This window comes from Mastigoproctus giganteus, chromosome 9, assembly GCF_048544385.1.
Source record: "Mastigoproctus giganteus isolate SK-2022 chromosome 9, ASM4854438v1, whole genome shotgun sequence".
In the NCBI taxonomy this organism is placed as follows: Eukaryota; Metazoa; Arthropoda; class Arachnida; order Uropygi; family Thelyphonidae; genus Mastigoproctus; species Mastigoproctus giganteus.
In genome coordinates this window covers 87,169,096-87,196,406 of record NC_143583.1, presented here as the reverse complement: position 1 = coordinate 87,196,406, position 27,311 = coordinate 87,169,096, and the positions used below count along the sequence as shown (strand labels likewise).

General features: G+C 40.6%; 2 protein-coding genes across 2 annotated transcripts; both read right to left on the bottom strand.

The window, feature by feature from the left end:
* Positions 1–468: 468 nt before the first annotated feature.
* Positions 469–27,137, bottom strand: LOC150080526 (uncharacterized). Its single transcript, XM_090381261.1, has 3 exons — positions 27,074–27,137; positions 5,619–5,815; positions 469–1,117 (listed from the first exon to the last, which is right to left on the bottom strand). The coding sequence occupies exons 2-3, from the start codon at positions 5,807–5,809 to the stop codon at positions 511–513; spliced, it is 798 nt and encodes a 265-aa protein (XP_090237387.1). The 5' UTR covers positions 5,810–5,815; positions 27,074–27,137; the 3' UTR covers positions 469–510.
* LOC150080525 (uncharacterized) lies at positions 16,013–27,158 on the bottom strand. The gene is made up of 3 exons (XM_090381263.1): positions 27,074–27,158; positions 21,047–21,241; positions 16,013–16,672 (listed from the first exon to the last, which is right to left on the bottom strand). The coding sequence occupies exons 2-3, from the start codon at positions 21,232–21,234 to the stop codon at positions 16,066–16,068; spliced, it is 795 nt and encodes a 264-aa protein (XP_090237389.1). The 5' UTR covers positions 21,235–21,241; positions 27,074–27,158; the 3' UTR covers positions 16,013–16,065.
* Between the last annotated feature and the right edge of the window lie 153 nt (positions 27,159–27,311).

Sequence of the window (27,311 nt, the reverse complement as noted above, 5' to 3'; positions counted from 1 at the left end):
AGATCTTTTCCACCCGGTGTGGGGAGGACGGTGATTCTACCAACTCACGAAGTCATGTATGGGGGACGAGGTTGTACAGATTTGTTGTATTACATGGTGATTCGTTGAATTAAACGTGAGTAGTCACGTTTAATTCAACGTTTGATTCAACATTTGTTGAATTAAACGTGAGTAGTCACGTTTAATTCAACAAGTAGCAATTCGTGGGTAAGTAGCAGTATAACTTTTTTTATTTATATTCCTGCAATTTGAGTTCCAAAGAATATCGATTATTACGCAATGTGAGAAGTATATATTTAAGAAAAAGTAACAAAGTCCACAAATGCTCTTTTAAAATACTTATGAAACTAAAGCTTTTTAATCACTAAGACCAAAGTAACAGAGAGATGCAGGAAAGTCAGCAAGTACACGTGTCTTATATTTTAAGTAGCCAAAAAGATGACATGGCCTCCATTCCAATCAGTTTGGTCTTTAACAAATAGCCTCAATTATATTGCCTCAGTACAGTTTTCATTGTATGCCGCATCCGCTTTGCCAACTAGCAAGCACCCGACAGGGTGCACCGCTCGCTCTGCCAATTTTCATTGGAAAGATATACAGCGTAGCTCCTGTAACAGGAAGTTTCTCCAAATTGGCAACGTTTTCCAGAATGTAGATGTTTCTCCCTTGAACAATCTGGTGCGAAGGGAAAGTTATGCTTTCTCCGTGATCGAGTGACAGTGCGTCGATTCCGATTCCGTAGATCACTCTGTTGTCCACCAGCCACTGAGCGGCCTCCGGACTCATACTTGGGAAATGAAATCCTGTTTCGTTTTCACCCGTACCAAAAAAATAAGATTGTTTATCGTTCCAGTATTGACCCCACCCAGTGCGCAGCATCAGAACGGAGCCATCAGGGATTCTGCCATATTCTTCTTCCCATTTCTCAACGTCTTCGACAAGGAGCATGGCGTCGTTGTCTGTAGCAGACTTGTTCGATATGTCCATGACGATTCCTGGTACGATAAATCGATTCAGTGGGATCTGTTCCACTGTCCAGCCATCAGCTGCAAAATGACGGGGGGCATCGAGATGAGTTCCTGAATGAGTTGCTGTCGCTATGTTTTCGGCTTGAACCCTGAAAAAGAAAAATTCCACGTAAACATCAATTAGAACAAATTGTTTTGAATAGTAAAAACAAGAATAATATACAGTACCCTATCAAAAGTTCGCACCCCTTCCAATACAGAGGACCGTATGAACGAGATGTATGCAATTCAGGAACAGGTTTAAAAGTGTGCAAGCAATAGCAGAAATATCACGGAACAAGCAGAATGAATCGAAGCAGGAAGCTTATGAACTTTCAAAGAGGTTTAATCGTTGGAGGCCATATCAGCTTCTCCGCTGTAGTACGGTTGGTAGAATCGCCGTCCTTCCCACATCGGGTGAAAAAGACTCAAGTTCAAATTCCATCGATGACGTGAAGAATTTTTATGGGCCTTATTCACAAAGGAGGCTGGGTTAGTTGGTCTCATGCGAGGAAGGACAGCATGGTGTTTTCTCCTGGAAATTTTGATTTTTTCCAGCAAACAGGAAAAATCAACCACCAAATTTACGGATATAATACGAATGTATACTCGTATATATACAGCGCAAAATGGCCTAAGTCACTGATGCGTCTAAAATCCTATAAAGAACAATCAGCAATTTTCCAAGGTGTGGAACAGGTACACATTTCAGCATTTCTAAGTCAACCGTAGCCTATAGGGAAGAGATGGAAGAACGAGGGTGATGTAGATGTGTCCCCCCCCCCAAATGACAAATAGGATTTGTTGATAATTTGGAAAACATTACTTTGAAGCTCCCGATGCTCTCAGAAATATTTGTATCTGCGTTTACAAACCATAGGCAGCTGCACGGTGTGCGTTCAAATGGCAGAGCTGCTGCTCACAAGTACCACAAATGAAAGCTAAATGTATTTTGCAGTGGTGTACAGCCAGGGCTATCCGGAAGTACGCTGGATGCAATGCACCTGGTCACCCACGCAGAAGGGAACACTTAAGTGTTTCTTAAATAATTAAATAAATTTTCTGTTTATACTCTGGGATGACCACATAAGGTCAGAGGAGACCACAAGTTAGAGAGAGCACAAGAACGTCCTATCGTATTTAGTAGTCATGCGGCTAGAACCACAGTCACTCATAGCTATAACAAAAGAAAGGGAGGGTTCTCAAAACCAACTGTACACCAGGGTCTCCTGAATACCATTGCACGGTCCTGAGTACAGCTCATCATTCTTGGCCCATCTAACAATAAAAAAAGTTCTGTGGCACAACGAGTCGCATTATACAGTCCGTTCATCAGACTGTCGAGTGTGGGTTTGGAGAATTATTTGGAGGAAAGTCATCTACCGCAGTATATTGTGCCCATGATGAAGTTTGGAGGTGTGGGGAATATGGTGTAGGGAACTAGAGAACTCTGACAGTTCTCTAGTAATGGGCCCTCCATGTTCGAGCACGATAATGCTCCATCCTGTACAGAGAGCAATGTAGAAACTTGTTTATAAAAATAAATGTCCCAGTAATACTACCGGAATATGCATTCATCTGCCCAAGTGTATTAAGTTCGTGAATTGCTTGTGTTCTCTGGTCGATTTGCCTGTTTGCTGGACGAAAACGTCGAGTTTCTATGGGGTAGGAAACCTTGCTATATACGCCTGACACCGAATAACTCAGCCATGGAGTGAAAAAAGCCCATAAAAGTCCCTCGCGTTATTGGCAGCATTCGAATCAGGGCCTTTTCCACCCGCTTTAGGAAAGACGGTGACGGAGCCATTGTGCTACCGCGCAGACTGTAGAAACTTCTTTGAGTTAAACGGACTTCAACAACCTCCCTAACGGGCTCAGAAGCCACATCTGAATCCGATCGAACAACTTTAGTATGAACTGAAAACCCTGATCAGGAAGCAACCAATACGTCCCTTTTCTATAGCTGAACTGGAGGCTGTTCAGCTATAGAAAATGTATTAACTTGTGGTCCGCTATAAGAAGGCCTCCGTAGCCGAGTGGGCAGGAGCGGGAGTGCTGTAGCACACGCTCTTTGAGTAGACCGGGGTTCAAGCCCCTGACTGCTGAATACGGTCGATCTGCTAACTCGCACTGGACCAGCGTGGCAGATTATGGTCCATTTCCCTCAACATGAATTGTTGAGGAGGCTTCCATCCTGCAGTGGGTTGATAATGGGTGCACTTTACTTTTTTTTTTTACTGCTATAAGGAACAAGTCTATAGTGTTTCCAGACTGATCGATGGGGTTGTCGCTACAACCAAACCTACACCTAATTAATTACTATGAGCTTACACCTGATTAATTTTCTCATTAAAACTCGTGTTTTTCCAGGCGTGATATTATATGTCATACTTCTGGTAGGTAGTGAACGTGTGTACATGTAATGTTGCATCACTGTAATAGGCTGAATATCGCATGTACTGCTGGCTTTTAGGTATATTGGTAAAGTGATCACATCATATGCACTTAATGAAGCTCTGCCTTGCTGACTGCTAATCTTAATCAGAAGAATTAAGATATGTGCTGTTTGAGTTGTTAAAAATGTTTGCCACACGGGATTGATAACAGATACTTTTGTTCCTGTAGTTCTGTTGCTAGTGGACTGGATACAAAGTGTTTTTTAAATTCTTAAACTGTTTCTTGTTTTCTACACCATAAAGGATGCATCAACGTAATAATGTGCTTCTCTTCTCCAGATTTTGCAATCCTCAAAATTAAGTTGATCTACTTTAAGGAGCATCAGTTACTGCCCTCAAAGGAAAGAGATTTCAGGATGTTGAGGACATAAAGAAAATCGTAACCGCTAAACTGAAAATAATCCCTTTGGACGATTTCGCCGACTATTTTCAGAAACTTTTAGAACGGGATAATAAGTGCATTCAATCAGGTGGTGATTATTTTGAGTTTCTTCACTTCGTGTCCTTTTTATTGGACCAGTCCGGGAACTTTATTGCTATACCACCTACATTATCAGAAAGAATATTTATTGACTCTGTGTCATAAAAATTGAGTGACTCCTTCCTAGTCACCCTTTGTAATAATTCTAATTATAATTCCAAAGTTTTGAGCATATTGCAAAATCATGCAGGCTTACGACACTTAAACCAATGGCTACCTGTAGTCACTATGCAAGACAGCGTCACTCCTTTGAATCTTGTCAACACAGGAACAGGACACCTACATGTCACACAATTGCAAATCCCAAAATATGAAAGCAGATCACTCAGTAAGGGATAAAACGTCATCATATCAAAGGTTATATAAATCAATGGAAGAGATAACGATTAAAGTTTGGTTGAAAAGAAATGCTGTCGTCATAGTAGGGTTTTAGGATTCTTCTGTTGTTGTAGTAAGATTTTAAAAGCATCGGCGACTAAAGCCATGTTGCTCCGTGTATATTATCTGTAAATTGCATGTATTCTGAGGTCGATTTTCTGTTTGCTGGACGAAAAACCATGCTATCCTCGCCTGAGATCAACTAACTCAGCCACATTGTGAAAAAAGCCCATAAAAATTCCTCCCGCCATCGATGGGACTCGAACTCAGGTCTTTTCCACCTGGTGTTGGGAGGACGGCGATTCTACCAACTGTGCTAACCACGAAGGCAAAAAAAAGTAATATCGTCGACCATCAGCATAGTTGCGTTAATCAGTGTTCAAGTTCCAGTTTAAATAAAGATAATCTGACTGAGAGTAATCGCATGCAAACCATAAAGGTATTGTAAATAAATGCACAGAAATCAAAATCGGCTGTTGATAAAATTAGCCGAATTTCATCAACAGCTGACCAACCATCCACATTAGCCGAACTTTTGCAACTGTCCTCATTTCGAGAGGTTGACGGACGCCCAGTTCTTGGGTTATCAAACACCATCATGTTCGTCTTTGAACTGCTTATACATTTAAACACACTATACAACTTAAGGTTTCATCACCATAAACAGTTTTTAACATTTCATGTTTCTGTTACAGATTTTCCCAGTTTAAAACAAAATATGATATTCGTTCGTTACTCCATTGCAAATTCGTGACACGGAACGTGAATCTACTAACGAAATGAGTTGTTATTCGCAACCTGTCAGCCTACTGGACAATCTCTGTACAACTCGTACCATCTGCTGGAAGACGTTTGAACTACAATATGCCCCTTCCGTTTATTGACCACCCAAGAGCAATCTTAATATGTCCATAAATTGCAGGTGTTCTATGATGGCTTTGCCTGGACAAAAATCCGAGTTTCCATAGGAAAATGCTTGCTATACACGCCTGACAACGACTAACTCAGCCACGACTGAAAAAAACCGTAAAAGGTCCTCGCATCAATGATGGGATTCTCACTCGGGCCTTTTCCACGCGGCGTGGGGAGGACGGTGATGATTATAACCACTGTGCTACCGCGCAGACCGAGCACAAATTGAAAGTTGCACAAATTAAATGATTGGGGAATATTTTTAATTTTTATTTTTTGGCAGATACAGAAAAATTCCACCCTCTTGTATAATTTTGCTATTTTAATACTAATACTAATATAATGTATCATGACACACTTATGTTTTCACAAAATGAGTCTTACCAAACTCCATTCTCTTGTGTCCCATTTACGAATACATCCATCCTAAAACGAGCCGCTTCCGTAAAATTTTCCCACTGAAAAACTGTCTCGTTATAAGTGTATGACAAGTCAAGCAGGTTGAAAGAATCAGGAAGTGTTATGGAGGCAACAAGCGTCCAGGGTAAAAGGAGAGAAAGCACTAGCAACTTCATCGTCACCTGGAAAGAAATACACCGTTAAGTATAATAATATGAAGTACAGTTATTTTAATTTATTTTCATCCCGTTATCTACTCACGTGGGTTTCTGTGTACATGCGGTATTTATTCGTGTAGGCTTCCTATATTTAGAAAAATTTTAACTAACCAGAGCGGCCTTGTTAGTTAAAAATCCTTCTGACATCCGTTTGACGGAAGACCACAGCAGGCATTGAATGGAGTGTACTGGAAATGGTTTAAGGTAATTTACCATGATCATCAATACATGAGCTGGAAGCAAAATAGGATGTTAGCAGATCAGCTTATCTTTGGCTGATGTGGCAACGGAACCATATGGTTTTGTCAGAGGTGGAACAGAGATGGGCAAAAATTGCGGCCAATAGCTCTGGCAAGAGACTTCTTGTCCAAATGGTAGCTGAATGCTCAGCTACCATTTGAACAAGAAGCAAGTTTTCTACTCTTATCCTGTTCGAAATCTAGTTTGGACTGATTAATAACTGCTTTACAAAGTATAAATAATAATTAATAACAGTTTTTATTATTACGCTTTGTCGTTTTTAAAAACGTAGTAGTGGAAATATTTTATAATAAAAATTCAGAAATATTATGCGATTTCGGAGAATATAGGCTCGCGATAAAAAAATATTACGTTGAAAGGGGTTCGCGAGTTAAAAAGGTTGGGAACCGCTGAACTAGAACAATCAGCCAATATAACTCTTTCTGAGTTAGTTAAGTCGTCAAGTATGCATAAACTGCGAATATCTGCCACAAAAAACAAAACTGATGGTTTTTAAGGGCAAGTTAGATTACAGAAGACCTCCAAATATAAAGATAGACGGAAAGCAAATCCCTTTTGTTCCTGAATTAAAACATCTTGGCGTAATTTTAGATGACAGCTTAACCTTCTCCTCTCATATTAATCACCTCGCCTCGAAGATTAAGAAGTTCACTGCAGCAGTTATCCCCATTTCCAAATCGGACTGGGGACTAAATAAGAAGACTCTCTCTTGCTATATTATACAGCAGTATTCGTACCAATAACAACATATATTTCGGGAGTTTGGTTTCATAGAGCCGTTAATGTTAAACTCCGTTCCAAGCTCATCTCCATACAACGGATTTTGCTGCTTGCCATGCTGCTCTGCAGTCCTTGCTGGAGTTTTACCACTAGACCTACATGTCATCTTCAAAGGACTATGGTATCGTCTAAAGCACAGAGTTCCTGGCGAGATTCTCGGCATCTCATGCAACTTAACTGCTAACATCAAAGACGAGAAACGGAGAATCTGGAATGAACTTATCAGTGTGTGGCAATCACGATGGGATTCCAGTATTACTGGTCAAGTCACCCACTCTTTTGTCCTGCAGTTACCTTCCCTCTCAACAAGAATGTTCGCCAATGGTTTTCTCCCAGCTTAACAACATCATATATACTTACTGGGCACGACTCCATCAATTCCAAACTATTTCAATTTGACTTGTCTGACACCAACCTCTACTTGTGTGGTGCTGAGGAAACCTGGACGCACATTCTGTATCGCTGCAGCCTGTACCACAACGACAGATATACACTGCAAACTGCCGTCAGCAACTTTTCTGAAGGAAATGAAGTGGCACTGACTGAAAATTCTCAATCGTTCTCAGCTCTACAACAATTCTTCTCTGCTGTTTCCATCAAAAGAAAGCAACTCTTCTCGAGTCTATAATCATCTCAACAACAAGGAACTAACCCAACACCTGCAATGTCTATTGATATCTCTAAAAACTGATATCACCTGCCATCTTTTTTTTTTATTTTTAGCTGGTACCCCAGTTTGGGCAGCTGTGGGTACGGGATTAACTAGCACCCACTGGTATAGCACTACCTCTAGTGGGTGCGGTTTTCGTCCTTCCTAAGACAGAAAAAGACTGCTGTCTTGTGGTTCCTTGTGCCACAATTTATACCTCTGATTAGTTGCAGGGTGTGATTTGCTGTGTGAACATCTTACATGTTCATTTCATTTATGACATTGTAATTAACATGATTCTATGTATATCATTGTACAAATTTGTATATAATATAATATGTATGTAGGTATATAGCGAATTTGCTAGTTTCTGGCTAGGGGCCGCTTGTTGTTTGTTAATAAAGAATAAAAAAATGCAGGTTGAATTTCGATTCGTCTCAGAAGATGACGGTGTCCCATTGCTCTTTTGTCCGTCCTTGGCCCACTGTGGAATATCGTCTTGGACACCTTTCTTACCATCGATCTCCATGAAGTACAATCTCAGGCATTCGCGGACGATCTCATTCTGACAATACAGGCAAACTCAAGAGCCGTGTTAGAGGTCCTCGCAAATCGGAACCTGACCGCTCTCCAAGAATGTATTGTATGTATTTGTATGTATTTATTTGTCTTGGGCGGCACCTGGAACGTTAGTTCATCTCCGCCTCGTTAACTTATACAAATATACAAAGATTAAATACTGTACAAAAGAAAACCTCAACAGATTGAGGTAAACACAGATAATTTCAAAGTAAACAATGAAAGTAATCTTATGCATATTAACATAAAAAAAAAAAAAAACAAGTTCAAAGAAAATAATTAAGGATAACAGTACCATTCAACCGACAAAACTTTGCACAAGCCCAGAAGCCTTAAACAAACCTTAAAAACAGTTGAGGCACAAACCTTAAAAACAGTTGAGGTTCAATCCAGTAAGTCCTGCAGTCATTAGTAGCAAAGTCACAGTCAATCACCAATAACAAAGTCACAGTCAGTTAACAGCCATCCGAGCAAAGGAGCACAGGAATTTTCATCGCCTAATTGAGTTATAATTGTAGGACACTTGTAGAGTTTCAAAAAAAAAAAAACGCAACACACACACAGAGCACAAGTCCAGAGTTGTAGATCTTGTTGAGAAAATGGACGTCATTGCAGTGAAGGTGAAGAGTCTTGAGCTGAATTCGAAACATTCGCATGTGTAGTCATTGCAGAAAGAATTGCGAGCCTTTTATTGAAGGTTGCCTTAGCAAAATCCTGAAGAGCGCGGTAACTCTTGGCATTTGATACAAAATTAGGTTCCAATCCTGATGAAAAGTTGGGAATTGCATTCTGCAGAATTACTCTAAATTCATTGTATGAGGGACAAGAGTACAACACGTGCTGCCAATCTTCCACACCGCCACAATGGCAGCGTTCCGTAGGAGACAAGCGAAATTTAAACAATTTCTTATTTAATGAACCGTGGCCTGATATCAAATAGGAGGTAAACAAGTCAAGGCTAAACCAGACTGTAGATTTTTTATCCGTAAGTGAGTCAACTTCAGGAAAAAACTTACGCGTTACACTGCCCAGTGTTGTGTCATCCCACCTACCCTGCCACAAGTTGATCAACTCTTGCCAAATTCTTTGTCTTTCGGCTTTAACATCGACTTGAGTGTTAATAGAAATACCAAGGATCTCAGTGGGAATCTGACGTTTCAGGCGATAACATAAGCCTCTGAAGATTACGTAGAGATCGAGTGGTAACGTCCCGGCTAAAACCTGTAAAGCAGGTGTTGAAACTGTTCGACAAATCTTCAAGATACAAAGTAACATTGTACGCTGGATTGTCATCAATTTTGATTGAAATTGTACAGTCCGCACCCTATGGAACCAAGCGCCAGCAGCATAGGTAACCATAGGGAGAAACACAGAGTTATAGTAGATTCTTAAACATCTTCTAGAAAGACCCCACTCAGTTCTAGAAACTCTGACAAGAGCGCCGGTGAAATTTCTGATCTTAATTCGCAGATTGGATAAATGAGGGAGAAAGTTTAACTTGCTGTCAATAGTTATTCCCAAAAGTTTAATTTCCGTTATTAGAGGTATTTGTCTGTTGTTTATTTTAACTCTTGGTGGTCGACGAACATCCAATTTAGAGCCAAGGATCATAATTTTTGTCTTGGTAGAACTAATTTTTAACTTATTTTCAACTGTCCATTGTTGAAGATCAGATAGAACTTTCTCAGCGGATATTTCAATAGAAGACCTTGAATTTCCACCAACAAGGACTGTCAAATCATCCGCATATGCCATGATCTTCACGTTGTCAAAAGTTCGGGTAATCCAAACTTGCAGGACAAAGTTCCAGAAAAGTGGTCCCAAAATGGAGCCTTGAGGACACCCTCGATAGACCTGACGCAAAATTTGTCTGTACTTAGATCTGGCGGTGATAAATCTGTTAGAGAAATAGCTCTTAATTAGAAGATAAAGTTGCTGGGAACATTCGGCATGATGTAAGCGTTCGAGGGCACTTTCCCACCAAAGGGAATCAAAAGCACCCTCGAAGTCAATAAAGATAGCAAGAGTATACTTGAAACTGGAGTGTTCAACAGAAGAAATGAAGTCTACAAGGGCGTCCTCGCAGGACCTTCCAGGAGTGAATCCGTATTGATTAGGCGCAATTAATCCCCGTTCCAATAACAAGTTGTTTAATCGCAGGGCAATTAAACGTTCTAACAGCTTACCAAGGTTAGCCAATAAAGCTATAGGCCGATAAGACCTCGGTTCCTGGGGGGGGGCTTGTCAGGTTTCCTAATCAGCTTGATAAGGGCTGTCTTCCACAGATCTGGGAAAGTCCCAGCATCTAAACATTTATTGAAAAGTTGTAGAAGTATACTGGGCTTAATCTTGGCGAGCCGTACTATAAAGGTACTCTCCAGCATGTCCATCCCTGGGCATTTCTTAACTTTCACTTGTTTGACAGCTGTGTCCAACTCGATGGCACTAAAAGCCTCAGTCTTAATTGAAGAAACGTACAGAGAGTTGGCAGAACGAATATTAGTGTGAAAATCAGAGTCGGAGCTCACATTATCCTGTAGAAAAAGATTATCTAGAATAATATTTACAGAATCCGTCCAGTTAGTGGTCTCCAGCCCATTGTATATGATCGATCCATACACTTCTTGTGTAAATAATTTATTTCTTACAATTTTATAAAGTAGCCCCCACGGGTCCGCTCTCCAAGGATGGGCAAACCGAAACCAACTAAAAATATCCCCCACAAAAACAAACTCCATTCTACTAAAGGGACTTCTTGATCTTAGGCGGCCACCGCAAATAAAAATTTGGCAGGAAACAATCAAATTCTCTAACCAACTGAAATACCTAGGTGTGATATTGGACCAAAACCTGTAATTTCAGGACCATCTGAAATATCTCCGTGAAAAAATAAGATGCTACGCAGAAAGGGGCACGCTTAAAGAATGGGGCTTGAAAAAGCGAGTCCATAAACTGTTCTACAAAACTATCTTCACTCCGATCATCACCTACGCATCCGGCGCATGGTTTCAAAAAACTACAACAGCAGTAAAGAGACGTATCACAGACCAAATTCACAGATCTATCCTCCTAACCATCTCCCGCGCCTGCCACACGGTGAGCACCCATGCTCTGCAGGTGCTCGTTGGCACTCTCCCGCTGAACTTAGAAATCGTACGTCGCGGCCTACTGTATATATATTACCTAGATAAAGGTACCCCACAGACTTTTCTGGGGTTCACTATAGACCTAACCAGCAACAGAAACACAGCAGGCATGGCAGGAAAGGTAGAGCACCTCTCAAAAGGGAGACATCACAAAGAAGTTTCTACCCAATATTGAACAAAACTGCCCAACCTTACCAAACTGGTTCTCCGCAGGTCTACAGGTAGCTTACCTCTTAACTGGGCACGGAGCGATTAATGCCAAATTGTCTCTACTTGGGATCCAGGATGATCCAACTTGCACTTGCGGGGAGCTGGAGAGCTGGCAGCACCTAATGTATGACTGCAGGCTCTATGAAGACCTACGTGGTGTTTTACTCACCAGAATCCACTACGTACCACAAGGACAAGAACATCACCTCCTAGACACGAAGGAGGAGTATCAAGCCTTCTCGGATTACGGGCAGGCACTGTTTGCGAGGAGCAGAAACCAAATCGCCGCAGCCCACAGCCCAATACCACTATAACCAAAGAACATCTGTTCTTCAGCTCGCTTGGACTGGCACACCAGAAATGACTCACCCCCAAGAATTAGAAAACGCAGGAAACAAACTATACCAAAATAGACTAACATGGACGGGACTCGTGTCTCATGATTGACAAATGGAGATGACTACCAAACTTAGACACCCCGCCAGCTGGGTCTATCAGAACAAGACATTCCTGAGAACTGGAAGGCTTAGAAAATAAAGCAAAAAAACACACTAAGGTAAAGGACTAACGCGGATGGAACCCCGGTCTCATGGATGACAATTCGGACATGACACCAGATTGGACACCACCTGCATGGTCTATGTATAGTTTTCGTGCAGACATCTGTTGGCGATTGCACCGGGCTCCCTTACCCGGTGCCTTTCCAGCCCCTCCCCCTGCGCCGGTGGGAGGACGGTCCCCCCGGCACCCTCTACTTTCTCCTGGTGAGGCATGGGTCTGCCTGACTGACTTCTGGGGTTGCCTACACTATCATCCCCATAATTCTACCTAAATCCTTCCCCAGCCTTCAGTCTCCCACTCACTCTTTATGCCAGCGAATGCCCCACACACAAAAACTCAATTATGTCGAAATTACCGTTCGCCCATATTTTCGGCCTTTATTATGCAAGCGGAATCCCCCTCACATAATGATCATCAAAACCGACGATGATGGATATATGTATCGCATATATATGGATCTGTCTGTATGTACGTGCATATAAAAGAGCGGGCGCGAGTGTTTTTTTTTTTTTTTTAGGTCCTAGCCACTGAAATCTTAGGAAATTAGGTGGCAGGATCTACCAGGGTGAAACTAAAACTATTGGGTTCCTGGTCTGCCTCCAGGGACGAAGGTGGGGTAACGTTGGGCCTCAGCAGGGGTCCAGCGGCTAAATGACCAGATGAACAACGGTACATGACACTACACATATACAATATCCATACACTTTTAAATCTCTGGCATTTCCAGCGAACTGGTACACCCACAATGAAAACTACGCGGAGATGGGGGAAACCCCTGGTGCCGTCTGAAACTAAATACACCTTACACCACCTGCTCTTTTGTCCATGAAACATGCGTTTTAACCCAAGCAAGTCACTTCTTCCTCATTTGTTGGGTCAACAAAGGCTTCTTCTTGGGCCGATAGGCATGCAGATCTCATTCCGAAAGCCGTCTTTGGATAGTTCGTGCACTTGTTTCAACACCAAAGGCCGTCCCAAAGTCCAGTTTTAGATCAGGAGCACTAGCATGGCGATTACCAAAGCATAGCCGTTTCAAATATCGATCTTGGAAAGGCGTAGTCACTGTCTTATGGCCTGATCCAGGTTTCTCTTCACATCACCAGTTTCACGCTTTAATTTCAGCACCCGGGATACTGTTGACTGGTGGCAGCCTATTTTATCAGCGATAGCGCGCGTATAAAGCCCTTCCTGGGACAGAGCAACAACTACTCTTTTTTTTCTTGGTGTCAACTGAACATATGGAGCCATGCTTACACCTCCGCAGAACAGGATACTAATGAGCGTGTATACCCTTACAACGTCGTATTTATAGAAACGGCTGATGCAATTACTGTCTGATGCAATAGAAGCGTTATCTGACGAAATACCTTTGCATTGCGACAAACAAAATGACTGGAATCAAACAATATCTTATACGTTTCACTACAAATGTTACTCTTTTTAAGGTGATGCAGTTGTTTTGTCCGCCACTGTACATCTAAGGTTACGGATATAATTGTCTGCAACCCAACTATTTCTTTTTTTGATGATGGTCTTATGTGTATAAATATCGTAATAATTTATTCTCTTAATAAAAAATCATCTAACTGTATTTCAGGAAAAAAAAAACATTCGCGAATTAAATATTCATCCTGCGTAACTTATAAATACCGTTGAATACTTTCTAAAGTTAATACATGATACATTGTACTATTATTTTAAATGAAATTTTACTTCTGGTAAATGAATGACATAATATTATAACGTGCAAATGACGGGAACACAGACCGCTTTTCCAAGTAGGCTGGACGCCCAAAGAGGTCTTCAAACTTCACTAGTTGTGATAACATAATCTACTCTTTGCCAGGTCATGGTGTTATAGCAGCATCATGAAATGGATAAAAGTAGAAAAATATTCAGACTTGGTAGAGAAAACTCTGATAATTGGCTAGATTGTGATATGTATTTTTAATATATTTAGGGGTACTAATAGACTTTTAATTCTAAATCTACAGAATGCAACCCCCTGAAAGTATCAATCATATAACTTTATATGCAATTGAAGGTTATAATAGTGAGATCACTAGCATCAGGAACGAAAATATCAGAAATCATTTGAAACAAGTTGAGTTGAGCATTTAATTCGCGGAATGGACCTAATGTAATTTTAATCTTCGTCGCTGAGGTCTGCCGGAGTTCTGTACCACCTTCGAAGTGTATAACACTTGCGCCATCGATGAACCAATTCGTAGAAGCACTTCCAGAATCCATTTCTTGACAAACAATTGAGAGTGATCTTGGTGGCCACAGATTCTCGACCTTCTTTAATGTGTTTGTGCCACTTGAAAGTTGAAGTTTTCTTCAAGCGCTTGTCTCCGTAAACCTCTGACATTTCTTTGCTCCCATTCTTCGTCAAACCAATAGCGAATGAAAAAAGTTGGCCAGTCTTCAAATCTTCCTTTATGTAGTTCACAAAAACGGTTCGCATACAAACAGCACGTAACTTAATACCACTTTGCAACTACCAGACATGTCACACTTGCAACTGGGTAGCGTAAACTTGGAAATGCACTCACCTGCCATTTACCGGCAGTTCGCCGAAACCTGAGCGGTTGTACGGTGGCGCTGCCATTCTGCGAATTAAATAATCAGCTTGCCTAACTAATAATACCGTTGGTTACTTTCTAAAATTAGTTAAATATTTAAATATGCGATGTACGTAGTGGCCCTGTCAGTGTAAAAAAGCGAACATAAAGAAATAAAATATTTACCTGGTATTGGGCAGAATATTAGATGTTCTTTCGAATTGTTAAGAATGATTTTAAGTATGTTTAGGGCCACGAGAAGAGTTCAATGTCTCACTCCGCAAAATAAAAGCAATTGCACTTTAGTCTTCAGCCGCCACTCGAAGTTATATAACCACTATGCTGGCCAAGAGGGTCCAGCTGGATGATGAGGCTTTTGCGATTAATGATGAACACAACTTACGCAAGTTGTATATTTATCTATCTACCCAAATACCAGATAATCCCAACCACAGAAACAATAATTTTATCTTTCCTCACCAACCCTTCAACATTACTGGTCCTCTAGAGTGTAGACATCTCAGATCGTGATGGTTCTTTCAATGGTGCCTCTCTTTCTTTTGGCTATTCTCAGCCTCGTGTGCTGGAACTGCACAAATAAGATACAGACATTTATGAGAATGTGATAAAACTACAGTTTTTATGTACCAAGCATATTTGTAGTAAAGGTAGATAACCTATTGAACTCCCCATGTAACTTGTCCTGTAACAATATCATTGAAATTGTAAGGTCAGATTATCCTACGAGAGGAGAGCTCATCTCCTCCTCCCCTTTTCCACTGAAACTCGACATGTGCCATCGATTTTCTTCTGTTTACGTTTCCTGTGATATTGCTCAAAATTTTGTTCAGCAAAAACTTGCGCTGTACCTGTCTTTTTGGCAAAAATATACAACTTTCATTGCAACTATGATACCGATAACTTTGTTATTTTTATATTTATAGCATTTTAAATTATTGTCTCTGAATCGATAAAAATATTAATTTGTTCGACAACGTAAATTGTAAATTGAAGTGTAAAATTTGAATGTGTAAATGGATGAAAGTAAAAACAAATCAACAAATACCTTTTTATTAATCTTTTAATTAAAAAATCATTTGGATAGTTTGGTTGTTACTGAGCCCAAAATAAGAGAAGAGACAGAGAAAATACTGCACAGCAACCGTACCTTTCGTATTCCAAGAAGTCAAAATTGACGTGTTGGCCATCAGAATCGAGCACGGACAGTACAGCAAGTGTCCAAGCAGAGGAAGCAATAAGAGGACACAATGAGGTATCTTACTTCCTGTTGAGTATCCTCCAATGGACAAAATATTCACATCTGGAAAATAGACTAGCTACGACTTTGTTAGTTGTTTAATTTGGTCTTTTACAAACATTTTCTATTGATCTTCATTATATAACACGGTAGAATTTACGAACTCTTTGATTGTCGCACACAGTGCCATAATAGGTGCAATGTTTTCAGTGAATATTGCATCCGCTTTGCCATGTAGCAAGCACGCGACAAGGCGCACCACTTGCTTTGCCAATTTTCATAGGAAGAATATACAACGTAGCTCCTGTAATAGGAAGTTTATCCATATTCGCAACATTTTCGAGAATGTAGATGTTTCGTTTTTGGACAATTTGGTGTGATGAAAAATTTTTACTGGCGCCATGATCGAGAGAAAGTGTGTCAATTCCAATTCCATAGATCACTCTGTTGTCCACCAGCCACTGAGCAGCCTCTTGACTCATGCCTGGAAAATGAAGTCCTGTTTCGTTTTCACCAGTACCAAAAAAATAGGTTTGTTTGTCATTCCAGTATCGACTCCACCCAGTATATAACATCAGAACGGAGCCGTCGGGGATTCTACCGTGTTCTTCTTCCCATTTCTCCACGTCTTCAAAAAGGAGCTCTGCGTCGTCGTCCGTGGCAGCCTTGTCCGATATATCCATTACGATTCCTGGCACGATAAATCGATTGAGAGGGATCTGTTCCACTGTCCAGCCATCAGGTGCAAAATGACGGGGGGCATCCATATGAGTTCCTGCATGAGTTGCTGTCTCCATGTTGTCGGATTGAATCCTGCAAAAGAAGAAACGCCACATGAATTACAAAAAAAATTAAGTTCTAAAAAAGTACAAACAAAATACAGTATGAAATAATGAACGATCGCTCTCGGGGATAGCACAGCTGGTTGAACTACCATTCTCCCTACACCGGGTGGTAAAGACAGGAGTTCGAATCCTGTCAATGACACCAGGAATTTTTCAGGGTATTTTTCACAATGTGACTGAGTTTGTCGGTCTCGGGGCGGTAGCGTAGTTTTTTCTCCCGAAAGCTTGGGTTTTGCGTCCAATAAACAGTAAATCGACCACAGAACACACGCAACTTAGGACACCATATGTTCTAAGTTGCTGATGCACCTAAAAAGCCTACAACAACCAATAACACTGCTTTATCGTAAGCGAAAATTACTAAAAGCGACAGAAAATTAATAAAAATTAATTATCACTATGAATTAATTTTCTCTGTTTTCTCTACAAGTCTAAAATCTGGTGATACCATAATCGAAAATACATGTGCAAAGGCACATCATCATCATCATCATCATCAGCCATTTTCAATCCACTGCAGGATGAAGGCCTCTCCAGCAACTTTCCAGTTCCTTCTGTTTTGAGCACTGGACATCCATTTACTACCCACAAATTCATGAATTTCATCTATCCATCCTCGCCTTTGTCTTCCAGGTTTTCTTTTAGCTCCTCTTGGATACCATTCTGTTATTTTCTTAGTCCATCTGTCATCATGTCTTCGAGCTATGTGTCCTGCCCAAGACCATTTTAGTTCTTTAGTTTTGATAAGAATGTCCTTTACTTGAGTTTGTTGCCTAATCCATGTGTTTCTCTTCTTATCTAACAGTCTGATTCCCAATATGATTCGTTCCATTCTTCGCTGTGTAGTTCTCAGCTTCTCTTCCATTCTTTTGGTGAGTGCCCAAGTTTCACTTCCATAAGTCATGGTGGGGAGTATACATTGGTTCATTATTTTACGTTTCAGACAAACTGGGATATTGCTCTTCAGTATGTGACTATATTTCCTGAATGCTATCCATCCAAAATTTATTCTTCTCTTGACTTCCAGCCATTTATCATTATTACAGCCAATAACTTGTCCCAGATAAGTATATGACTCCACCTTTTCAATTACTGCTCCTTCAATCATTATTTCCCTTTCTGTGGCATACTTGTTCATCATTACTTTTGTTTTAGCCATATTCATCTTTAGTCCAAAATCCTTACTAGCTGTGCATAACTGATTAAGATTTTCCTCTAATTCTTTGGGATCATGGCTTATGACCACAATGTCATCTACAAATCGTAAATGGTTTAGGTACTCTCCGTTCACATTGACTCCTTTCTGCGACCTGTCTAATCTTCTGAAAGCTTCCTCAAGGGCAGCAGTAAACAGTTTCGGAGATATTGTGTCTCCTTGTCGAACTCCTTTCTCAATTTTAAATTTCCTACTCTCTTTGTCTAGTCTAATAAAGGAGGTAGCACTCTCATATATTTTCTTCAAAATCATAATATATGGGGTATCAATGCCTTGTCTTTCCAGTGCCCGAAACATTGCCTTATGCTGTATGGAGTCAAATGCCTTTTCATAATCCACAAATGCCAGGCATAATGGGGTTTTATATTCATTTGCTTTCTCCATTAGCTGTGATATTACGTGAAGGTGATCCATAGTTGAGAATCCTGTCCTAAAGCCAGCTTGCTCTTTCGATTGATTCTCATCAAGTATTCTTTCTAATCTGTTAGTAATGACCCTTGTGAACAACTTGTAGATGTGGGGTAACAAGCTAATTGGTCTATAATTTCCAATTTCTGATTTATCTCCTTTCTTATGCAGCAAAACTATGATTGCATTATTCCACTGCTTAGGCGTCACACCTCTTCTAATGCACTTTGTGAAGAGCCTTGCCAGTTTTTGTGTTATGTCTCTTCCTCCCAATTTTAACAACTCTACAGTAACTTCATCTTCCCCCGGGGCTTTCTGATTCTTCATTTTCTTCAATGCATGTTCTACCTCATCAGGAAGAATATTGGGTATGTCGTATGTGTTGCTACTTTGCAATCCATCTTCCCCACTGCTGGCATCATTCCCCTGCTCCTTGTATAATTCTCTAGAGTAGTCTTCTGCTATTTGAATTATGCCTTCTCTGCTGTTTATAAGTACACCATCGCTATTCTTCAGTTTCAGTATCATTTGTCTTTCTGTATTACTGCTCATGGCTGCTGATTTAAATCCTTTGTTTTCCCTTAATGCTTGTTCTACTTTTCTTGTGTTAAATCTTCTTATGTCCTCTCTGAGTCTCTTTCTAATGGCTTTGCATAACTCAGTATACTCAATTTTCTCCCAGTCAGTGTTTTTCTTGCTTTTCATTTGTCGTCTTCGGTTCATCATGACAAGTGTTTCTTGACTAATTTTTTCTTCTTTGGATTTCTTTTTCCCTATAGGTTTCTTGGGCTTTATCACTTTCAAAAAGTTGTAATATTCCTCGTCGATATCTTGGTCCTCAGCAGTCTGCAGAAGCTCATACTTGTTCTTAAGTTCTAGTACATACTGCTTTTTCTCCTCTTCTGTTATCTCAAAGACCTTTGTATTATTTATTCGAGTCAGTTTTTTCCTTTCCTTTCCTACATCTATATCAAGTGTGCATCTTACCATTCTGTGTTCACTTCCAACATTTACCTTATTCAGGACGGTAACATCATTCACAATATATCTTCTGTTAGTGAGGATGAAGTCGATTTCATTAGTAGTTAATCCATTTGGACTCTTCCATGTCCACTTTCTGTTCACCCTTTTCTTGAAAAAAGTGTTCATTACTGACAGTCCTTGAGATTCTGCAAATTCCACAAGTCTTTCACCTCTTTCATTTCTTTCACCAATTCCAAAATTTCCTATAGTTCCCCTTTCTGCGCTGTTTTGTCTTTTTCCAACCTTAGCATTGAAGTCTCCCATAATAATAGTGTAATGGGTTTTCTGCTCATCTAGAAGACTCTCAATTTCGGTGTACATTTCTTCAACCTCTTCATCATCATGGCTCGATGTTGGTGCATAAATCATTATAATCTTTAGCTGGTATCTCTTAGAAATCTTGAGTATTAGTCTTGACACTCTTGGTGATGTACTTTTGAATTCCAAAATGTTGTTTTTAAAATCTTTATGGACCAGAAACCCAACTCCACCTTCACTCCTTTCACTGTTTCCATTGGTGTACAGCAGATTTCCACTTGATAAACTTATAAGTGATTCATTTCTTCTTCTTGTTTCAGCCAAACCGATGATATTCCAATTCACATTTTCTAATTCCTTTTCCAGCTCCAATATCCTGTCTTCACCGATGAGTGTTCTTACGTTATAACAGGCCAAGTTCAGTTTCCGTGCATGGCAGCCTGGTCGTACCCAGAGATTCTTAGCACCCTCTGCTTCCACTCTAATCCTCTCGCTGCCGTAAAAGGGAGAGTGAAAGCTGCTGGGGACTGAGGGCCATTTGTTTCGTTGTGCTTTCATATTGCTGGAGGGTTTGGTCTTTTCCTCTTCACGCTGACCAGGCGTCTTGAAGAGAACCACTCTACACGTTCGTTGCCACCTAAGTGACGTAACAGGGCTTACCATCGAGAAGGTGTGCATGAGTGGATTTTAGGGAGGCAGGCCAACCGGACTTCTCCTAAATCTTCTGTAATAGAAAGATATTGGATCCATCAGTGTTTTAGGCTGTGTCTGTTAACACACAGGATACCTGTTCCCCTATGTGCAAAGGCACATGTATTTTCAATTATAGTATATCGAAAATTATCTTAGAATTGGTGTAGCACTCTTTAATCAGGATCAGAACATCAGTACCACCCGTAAAACAATAATCAGACCGACTAACTCGTCCACGTCTTGAGAAACGCCTATAAAAATTCCTCGCGTCTTTGATGAGATTCAAAACAGACTTTTCCACTCGTCAGAGAACGATGATTATAACCAATTCGCTATAGGGTCTATAAGTACTTGAATAGAGATCGTATCATACACATTTGCACAAAAAAAAAGGAAGTGGCGTCATAAAACTTTCGCACTATTTCTTGAAAATGACATCATGATCTAGAAATGTCCAGAGTATTTTCATCTTATTTTCCTCGAGCATTCTTCCTGTTAAGTTTTCATGCGTGATTTATTATACACCTGCGTGATGTGATAACTGACAAAATAAATAAATAAATATGCAGGTGAAGAAAATGTCCAACTTTCTGGGTGCTCTGTGAGCACCTAATTGAGTCAACAAAAAGGATTAGATTATTTCTTTCTCTCTCATTCTATATAAAGAACGCAAAAAGTATTCATTTGCGACTTAGTAAATAATGTGATGTGTTGCAATATATTTTCAAAATACAGAGGTCTTACCAAACTCCATTGTCTGTTGTCCCATTTAAGAATGCAGTCATCTTAAAAGGAGTTGCATTTGGATCATACCACTGCAAAACAGTCTCGTCGTAGGTGTATGACATGTCGAGCAGTGTGAGAGACGGTTGAAACCTTATGGTAGCAGCAAGCGTCCATGGAAAAAGAATTGAAAGCACCAGAAACTTCATTATTCACCTGCAAAGAAGAATATCGTAAATATTTTAATCTGCATCAATTTGTTTTTATCAATTGTTTGAATCTCTATGCAATATATACTGAGTGATCACCGAATTATATCTACCTACCTAATACTGTGTTGGGCCACCGTTCGTACGGATCACAGCCACTATTCGGCTAGGCATTGACTCCACCAGATGTCTGCAGCTATGCTACCCGCAAGGCTTTCCAGTGTCGGGATAGATGAGAGTTGCGTGTCCAAGCACCCGACTTCCCATTCCGAAACATCCCACAAGTATTCAATTGGACTGAGATCAGACGAATTTGGAGTCCAGTCAAGATGGGTGATATCTTCACTGTGTTCCTCGAACCACTCATTGAAATGCGGGCTTGATGACACAGCGCATTATCGCCTTGGATGATCGCGTTTCTGTTCGAGGAAAAAAATGCAACATGGCGGGTGCACATAGTCTCCTAAGAGCTGCAGATAGATTCACCAGTGAAACGTTCGTCCGTACGCACCAGAGAAACATGTTCCATATTAAGCAATCAAACAACGCGCACGAATTAATATTGACTTTAAATTTTATGCCCACTGTTGATCTTAGAATCTTTTAGCAAATGCTGTGGTTTTTCTAATGTGACTTTCTTTTATATAGGCAGTAGAGGAAGATTCTCCTAGCTCAGTTGATCATTCTTTTTTTTCGTTCCCAATCTAGCGAGTAAGCCAATCCTAATTTCAATTTTATTTAATACACTAAGTCGTGCACGGAGTTTTAATTTTATTAAAACTTGATGTTTTGCTAGATGAAATTTAGTTACTGAAGAATGGATGAATACCCGAGAGATAAGTGAAATGGGGACTTGTCAGGGATCAAGTGTCTAGTGGCCGATCAGATGATACGGAAATGAAAGGGAAGTTAGTGTTAGGGAAACGAGTTTCCTAAATAAATTGCATATACTGTGGTATGTGCAATGTATTTAGGAAAGATAGAAGAGGTGGTGTGGGTCATGATTCTTACCAAAATCACTCTGATCGCGAAAAAAGCTTTCCCAGATTCAAAAGATATGAATGACTAAGTATATCTGTGTGGTCTGAGTTAGTTGGAAGGAAAGTTAATGAAAATAGGAGTAATCTGCAAACCAGAAAGCAGAACCAGGGAAGTGGTTTAGACTAGATTGTAGGAAGTTTTCTTTTAGCGTGTTGTTGATTACTGGAACAGGTTGCCTCCGCAAGAGTAGCTGAGGCTGACAGTTTGAACAAATCCAAAAGTCAGCTGGATTGTTACCTACGTGAGGAGGAAAGTACATAGGCTGTTTAATTGAAAAAGATAAAAAAACCTAATATTATTTCTGAGCAGATAACTTACAATTTGCACCCACAACGAAAGAACAAAAACGAATTCGATTGCAACGATGAATTAAAGGTGTCTCAAAAAAAAAAAGAAAGAAAACAGGCGTTTGTCCTAGCTGCTTAGCACCGTCGTTTGGTTTGTTGGTCGAAGTGATGAATCCATGTTCATCACTTTGACCAAAAAGCCATACGAAGGAGCCGTATTTGTTGCGAATAATTTGCTGTGGGCGAGAGAAATGCAAACTTTTGAGAGACCAGGGACGAATATTGTAGTGGAAAAAAAAATCATTTGAATACACTTGACGTTTTCTCAAAATACAAATTAGAACCATCTTTGCACCACGGTGAAAATGACATAACAGCAACTACTGCAACGTGGTTTCCTACTTGTTATCTGTGTTACCGGCAGTAACTCATTAACACTACCCAAACTCCCCCTGAAAAATTCACAATGAAACCGTTACCGTTGGATTGGTTGTTGTTAGGTTTTAGGCGCATTGCACCGTACATAATATATGTATAAATTGCGCGAGTTTTTTCTGTGGTCGATGTGCCGTTTTCTGGAGGAAAAACCCAAGTTTCCGGGACAAACGAGAAAGAGAGAAACCTGGACCAACTTTGGAAAAGAATCCAATAGCAAAAACCCATGGCGCCCCATGTACAAGATAACTCGGGAGAGAACATTTACCTCCGATGTCCTTGGCACTCTTACCACTGAAACTCATGAAACCTCTGGCTGGACAGACTCTATCAACCAAATTCTTAACAACTCATTCCCTATAGACAATCCCCTTCTGAAGATTGTCCAGAGCATATGGAAATTCGGGAGGCAAATAACAAGTACACTTCTGAAGAACGTACCGAGCCATTTACTTTAGAGGCCCTTGCCTCGGTGGTCAAGAAGATCAACGTAAAGGAGTGTCCAGGCTGTTAAAATTAAGACCTCTGCCTGCTCTTGCTCTTCAATAAATGCCTCATGGAAGGCATCTTTCCCTCTGTTTGGAAGGTTTCTTTGTTTGGTCTTATCAAAAAGCCAGATAAGCCTGCCTGAAATCCACATCTCTACAGACCAATAGCGCTGCTTGCTAATCTTGGGAAGATCTTGGAGCATCTTATGACACTTCGACTAACAACTCTGTTTCAACAGCAAAATCTCTTTTCCACTGCCAATATGGCTTTACCCCAGGCCATTCTTGCAAGGAGCCCGTGTCTGGCACATTAAAAATTCTAAGTCCAAATTTGAACTAGCTATTATGGTCGACTTTGAGGGCGACTTCGTCACTGTCTGGTGGGGCAGTGCCCTTGAAAGTTTCCAGTCTGCTAGATGCTTGCCTTCATATGTTCAAATTATTTCAAAGTTACTTCTCTGACCGCTCAATAATTCTCAAACCAAATTTTCTTCAAGTCTCTAGGAAGGTCTTTCGAGGGTGCCCCCAGAGTTCAGTTCTGGGGTTCCTTATCTGAAACATTGTGCTTCAAGACTGGCTGGGCCGCTCTCTCCAGAATTGTAAAATTTTTGCTTTTGCCGATGACCTGACAGTTGTGGTCTCAGGCAATTCTCGTGCGATGTTGGAGGTGAATGCAACCCTGATTTTAACTGACCTTTCCACCTAGTCATTGGCTAACAAACTTAAAATAAATCCAGTGAAAACAAAAATGATGCTTTTTAAATCCAAGTTGGACCTCAGGCGGCCTCCCCAAGTCAAAGTTTTTGGCAAGCGACTCTTTATAGTCACTCAAGCAAAACTCCTTGGGGTCATTATTGACCATAAGCTTTCCTTCTATACCGTCTGCGCTGGTAGCACAGTGGTATCGTCACCGTCCTCTCCCCACCGGGTGGAAAAGGTCCGGGTTTGAATCCCGTCGATGATGCGAAGAACTTTAATGGGTTTTTTCACTCCGTGGCTGAGTTAGTCGGTCTCAGGCGTAGATAACAAGGTTTTTTCTCCAGAAATTTTACGTCCAGCAAAACAGGCAAATCGACCAGAGAACACGCGCAATTTACGGACATAGGACACAATAAGAATAAGAATAAGAACCATCTTTCAGCTCTTTAGAACTTTGCCTCCGAAGTGTTTCCTCGCAGAAAGAGAATCAACGCTGGAGTAGAGACCCAAAATAGTCCACCAAATACACCTGTGTGAGTGGGAAAACAGTTTACTTCCCCATGTACTTTCAGAGGACACTCAGAGATTTCTGTGTAGTGCTGGGCTGTTCATGAATTAAGCATAACTGCACCAAAATGACCTATATTTCCTTCTATGGTTCGTGTACGCAAGAGTTGTCATTTCACTGATCCTAAAGGTGACCAGTTCTGATCGGGGGATTCCATTCCGTGACGGGTACTGCTACCAAATACACAGGATGGTTGTAATGTCTGGTGTTACCGTTGGTCCAGGACATCTCTGACTATCCTACAGGTGTTCAGGATTGCGACTTTCTGAAGTTCCTTATAGGTGTTCTCTGGGAGACCTATTGCTGCTAGGCTAATATGTAGAGTCTTTAGCAACATACCGGTGGTTGACAAGATGATCGGGATGGTCGATACTTCTTGCATATGCCACATCTCCTTGACCTCATGTCTCAGGTTCGTGTACTTCCTAATTTTTTCCTCATGGGTTTTCTGGACATTGCTACTGTTGGGCACCGCTATGTCAATCAGGTAGGTAGCCTTTTCCGTCTTGCCCACAAGGGTTATGTCCGGTCTGTTGTGCAGGATGGTCTTATCCGTTATTATGGCGCGGTCCCAGTACAGTTTGTGGGTTCGTGTCTCTAGTACTGCCTGGGGTTCGTACTTGTAGTATGGTACACTTTCTTTGGTCAACTGGTATTTCCTGGCTACCTGGTCGTGTCTATGAGTGTACTCAGTCTGGGTGATCACCCTACAACCCGCAGTGATGTGTTGGATCGTTTCTGAGGCCAGGTGGCATCGTCGACATGTGTCATCTGGCATTCCGGGCTCCTTTGCGATGAATTTTCTATAGTTTCTGGTGTTGGCTACCTGGTCTTGGATGGCTAGCATGAATCCTTCTATCTCGGGGAAGAGCGTCCCACTCGTGAGCCATACATTGGAAGCAATGTTATCGATATGATCTTGATGGAAGTCATTGTAGTGTCTGCCATGGAGTGTCTTCTTTGCAAATCTTTCTAACTTCGTTTCTTGTGCCGTCTGGGTGAGTGGGGGTTCCTCGCTTAGGTTGAGTGGGGTATACCACTTAACTATCTTCCTTATGGCCTGGTGGAGTAGTGCTGAGTTGTTCTCGAAGTTATTATTATTATTAACGAGCACCACTGTTTTTTCCCCTTTTTTTTGTTAACCAGCACCACTGGCTTTTATTTTTATTTTATTCATTTCTTTATTTTATTCTCTTTTCTTTCACCACAGGTTTGTTTGTTTGTTTTCCCTTTCCCTCTCTCTCTCTTTTCTTTTCCTCGGGTTTTTTTTTTTTTCTTTCTCTCCTTTCTTTTCCTCTGGAATGGGCCCAAGAGGATCCTGGCCCACCTTTTGGCAACACTAAGTGGGTCAGAGTCTCTTTTGAGACTATACGCGCTCTACTGGAACTAGCCCACCTTCCTGTGGTGTGGACGAGTACTCTAAACCTTGAACAATATTTCTTAGTTGGTATGTAAAGCCTAGTAGCTTTCAAGATTAATTCCTTGAATGCTTCCCACATAGAATTTACTGTTGGTAACATCATCAGTTGGTTCCACCGTAGAGAATTTAAAAACTGTCTGAGACCACCATAGCCATCTTTACGAAAGCAGAAACCCTTCCCTTAACCCTTGATGGTAGTTATATCTTTAAGTAAATCCCACTTCAGCGCACTGTGATCACTGCCACCCAGTGGTTCCTTTATGTGTAAATTCTTAATGCATGAATAATCACTGCTGATAATCAAATAAAGAGTATTACTCCCTCTGGTTGCCTCTCGAACATGCTGCCAGAAAACAATCATCCAATAAATCCACAAAAGCCTTGCTAGTGTGCGAGGGACCAACTCACAATTCTCAGTCAATATCTCGAAAATTAAAATCCCCCATTATGAGACATTCCGATTTATTGCATGAATGCCATTTACCGAGAAAATAAAATCAAAGATAGGGGACTCACGAGAACTACATTTTCAAGGAACATCAGCGCTTGTGAGCTACAAAAACGTATCGCATTTCAGTCATTGACCGCTCGTGACCGTCAATGTCAACGGATGCCCCATACGGTCTGAACGATGTTAACGAACAAACTCAAATCCTAAATTATGCTATGGCCGCGGCCTAAAATAAATTAAATAAAGAATCACAATGAACAAAATGCAAATTTAAAAGTCGATCCACCATTGACAGATGTAAAGCAAGCGCAAATATGCAAATAAACATTAAGTCAATTAATATGAAACAGAATTAATATAAATTAATAAATGAAATTCATTAAATTAATAGAAATTCAAATAACAGGCAAGTATTTATGTGATAAATTTTATGTAGAAAAAAATATTTACTTGGTAACCGGCAAAGATATTGAAGTTACTGAAGGCGAGAAAGAACGGATCCGATGTGTCTGAACACAAAATAAAGGAGGGAAAAGTGAATTACAGTTTGGCCTTTACTCGCAGTTTGGGGAGAACTTTAAACAAATCGTTCAAAAACACTGATAAGGTCAGCCAATTAGTGCAGAGATAAAAGTTTACACAATAATCTAGTCTGAATCAGCTAAGATTTAAAACACGTCTCAATAAC

Bases quoted from the DNA above. Each gene is read 5' to 3' on its own strand.
- LOC150080526 (XM_090381261.1), bottom strand. From the start codon at position 5,809: ATGAAGTTGCTAGTGCTTTCTCTCCTTTTACCCTGGACGCTTGTTGCC. The intron at 1,118-5,618 runs GTAAGACTCATT...TTTCTTTTTCAG, and splicing joins ACACAAGAGAATGGAGTTTG to GGTTCAAGCCGAAAACATAG.
- LOC150080525 (XM_090381263.1), bottom strand. From the start codon at position 21,234: ATGAAGTTTCTGGTGCTTTCAATTCTTTTTCCATGGACGCTTGCTGCT. The intron at 16,673-21,046 runs GTAAGACCTCTG...CTTCTTTTGCAG, and splicing joins ACAACAGACAATGGAGTTTG to GATTCAATCCGACAACATGG.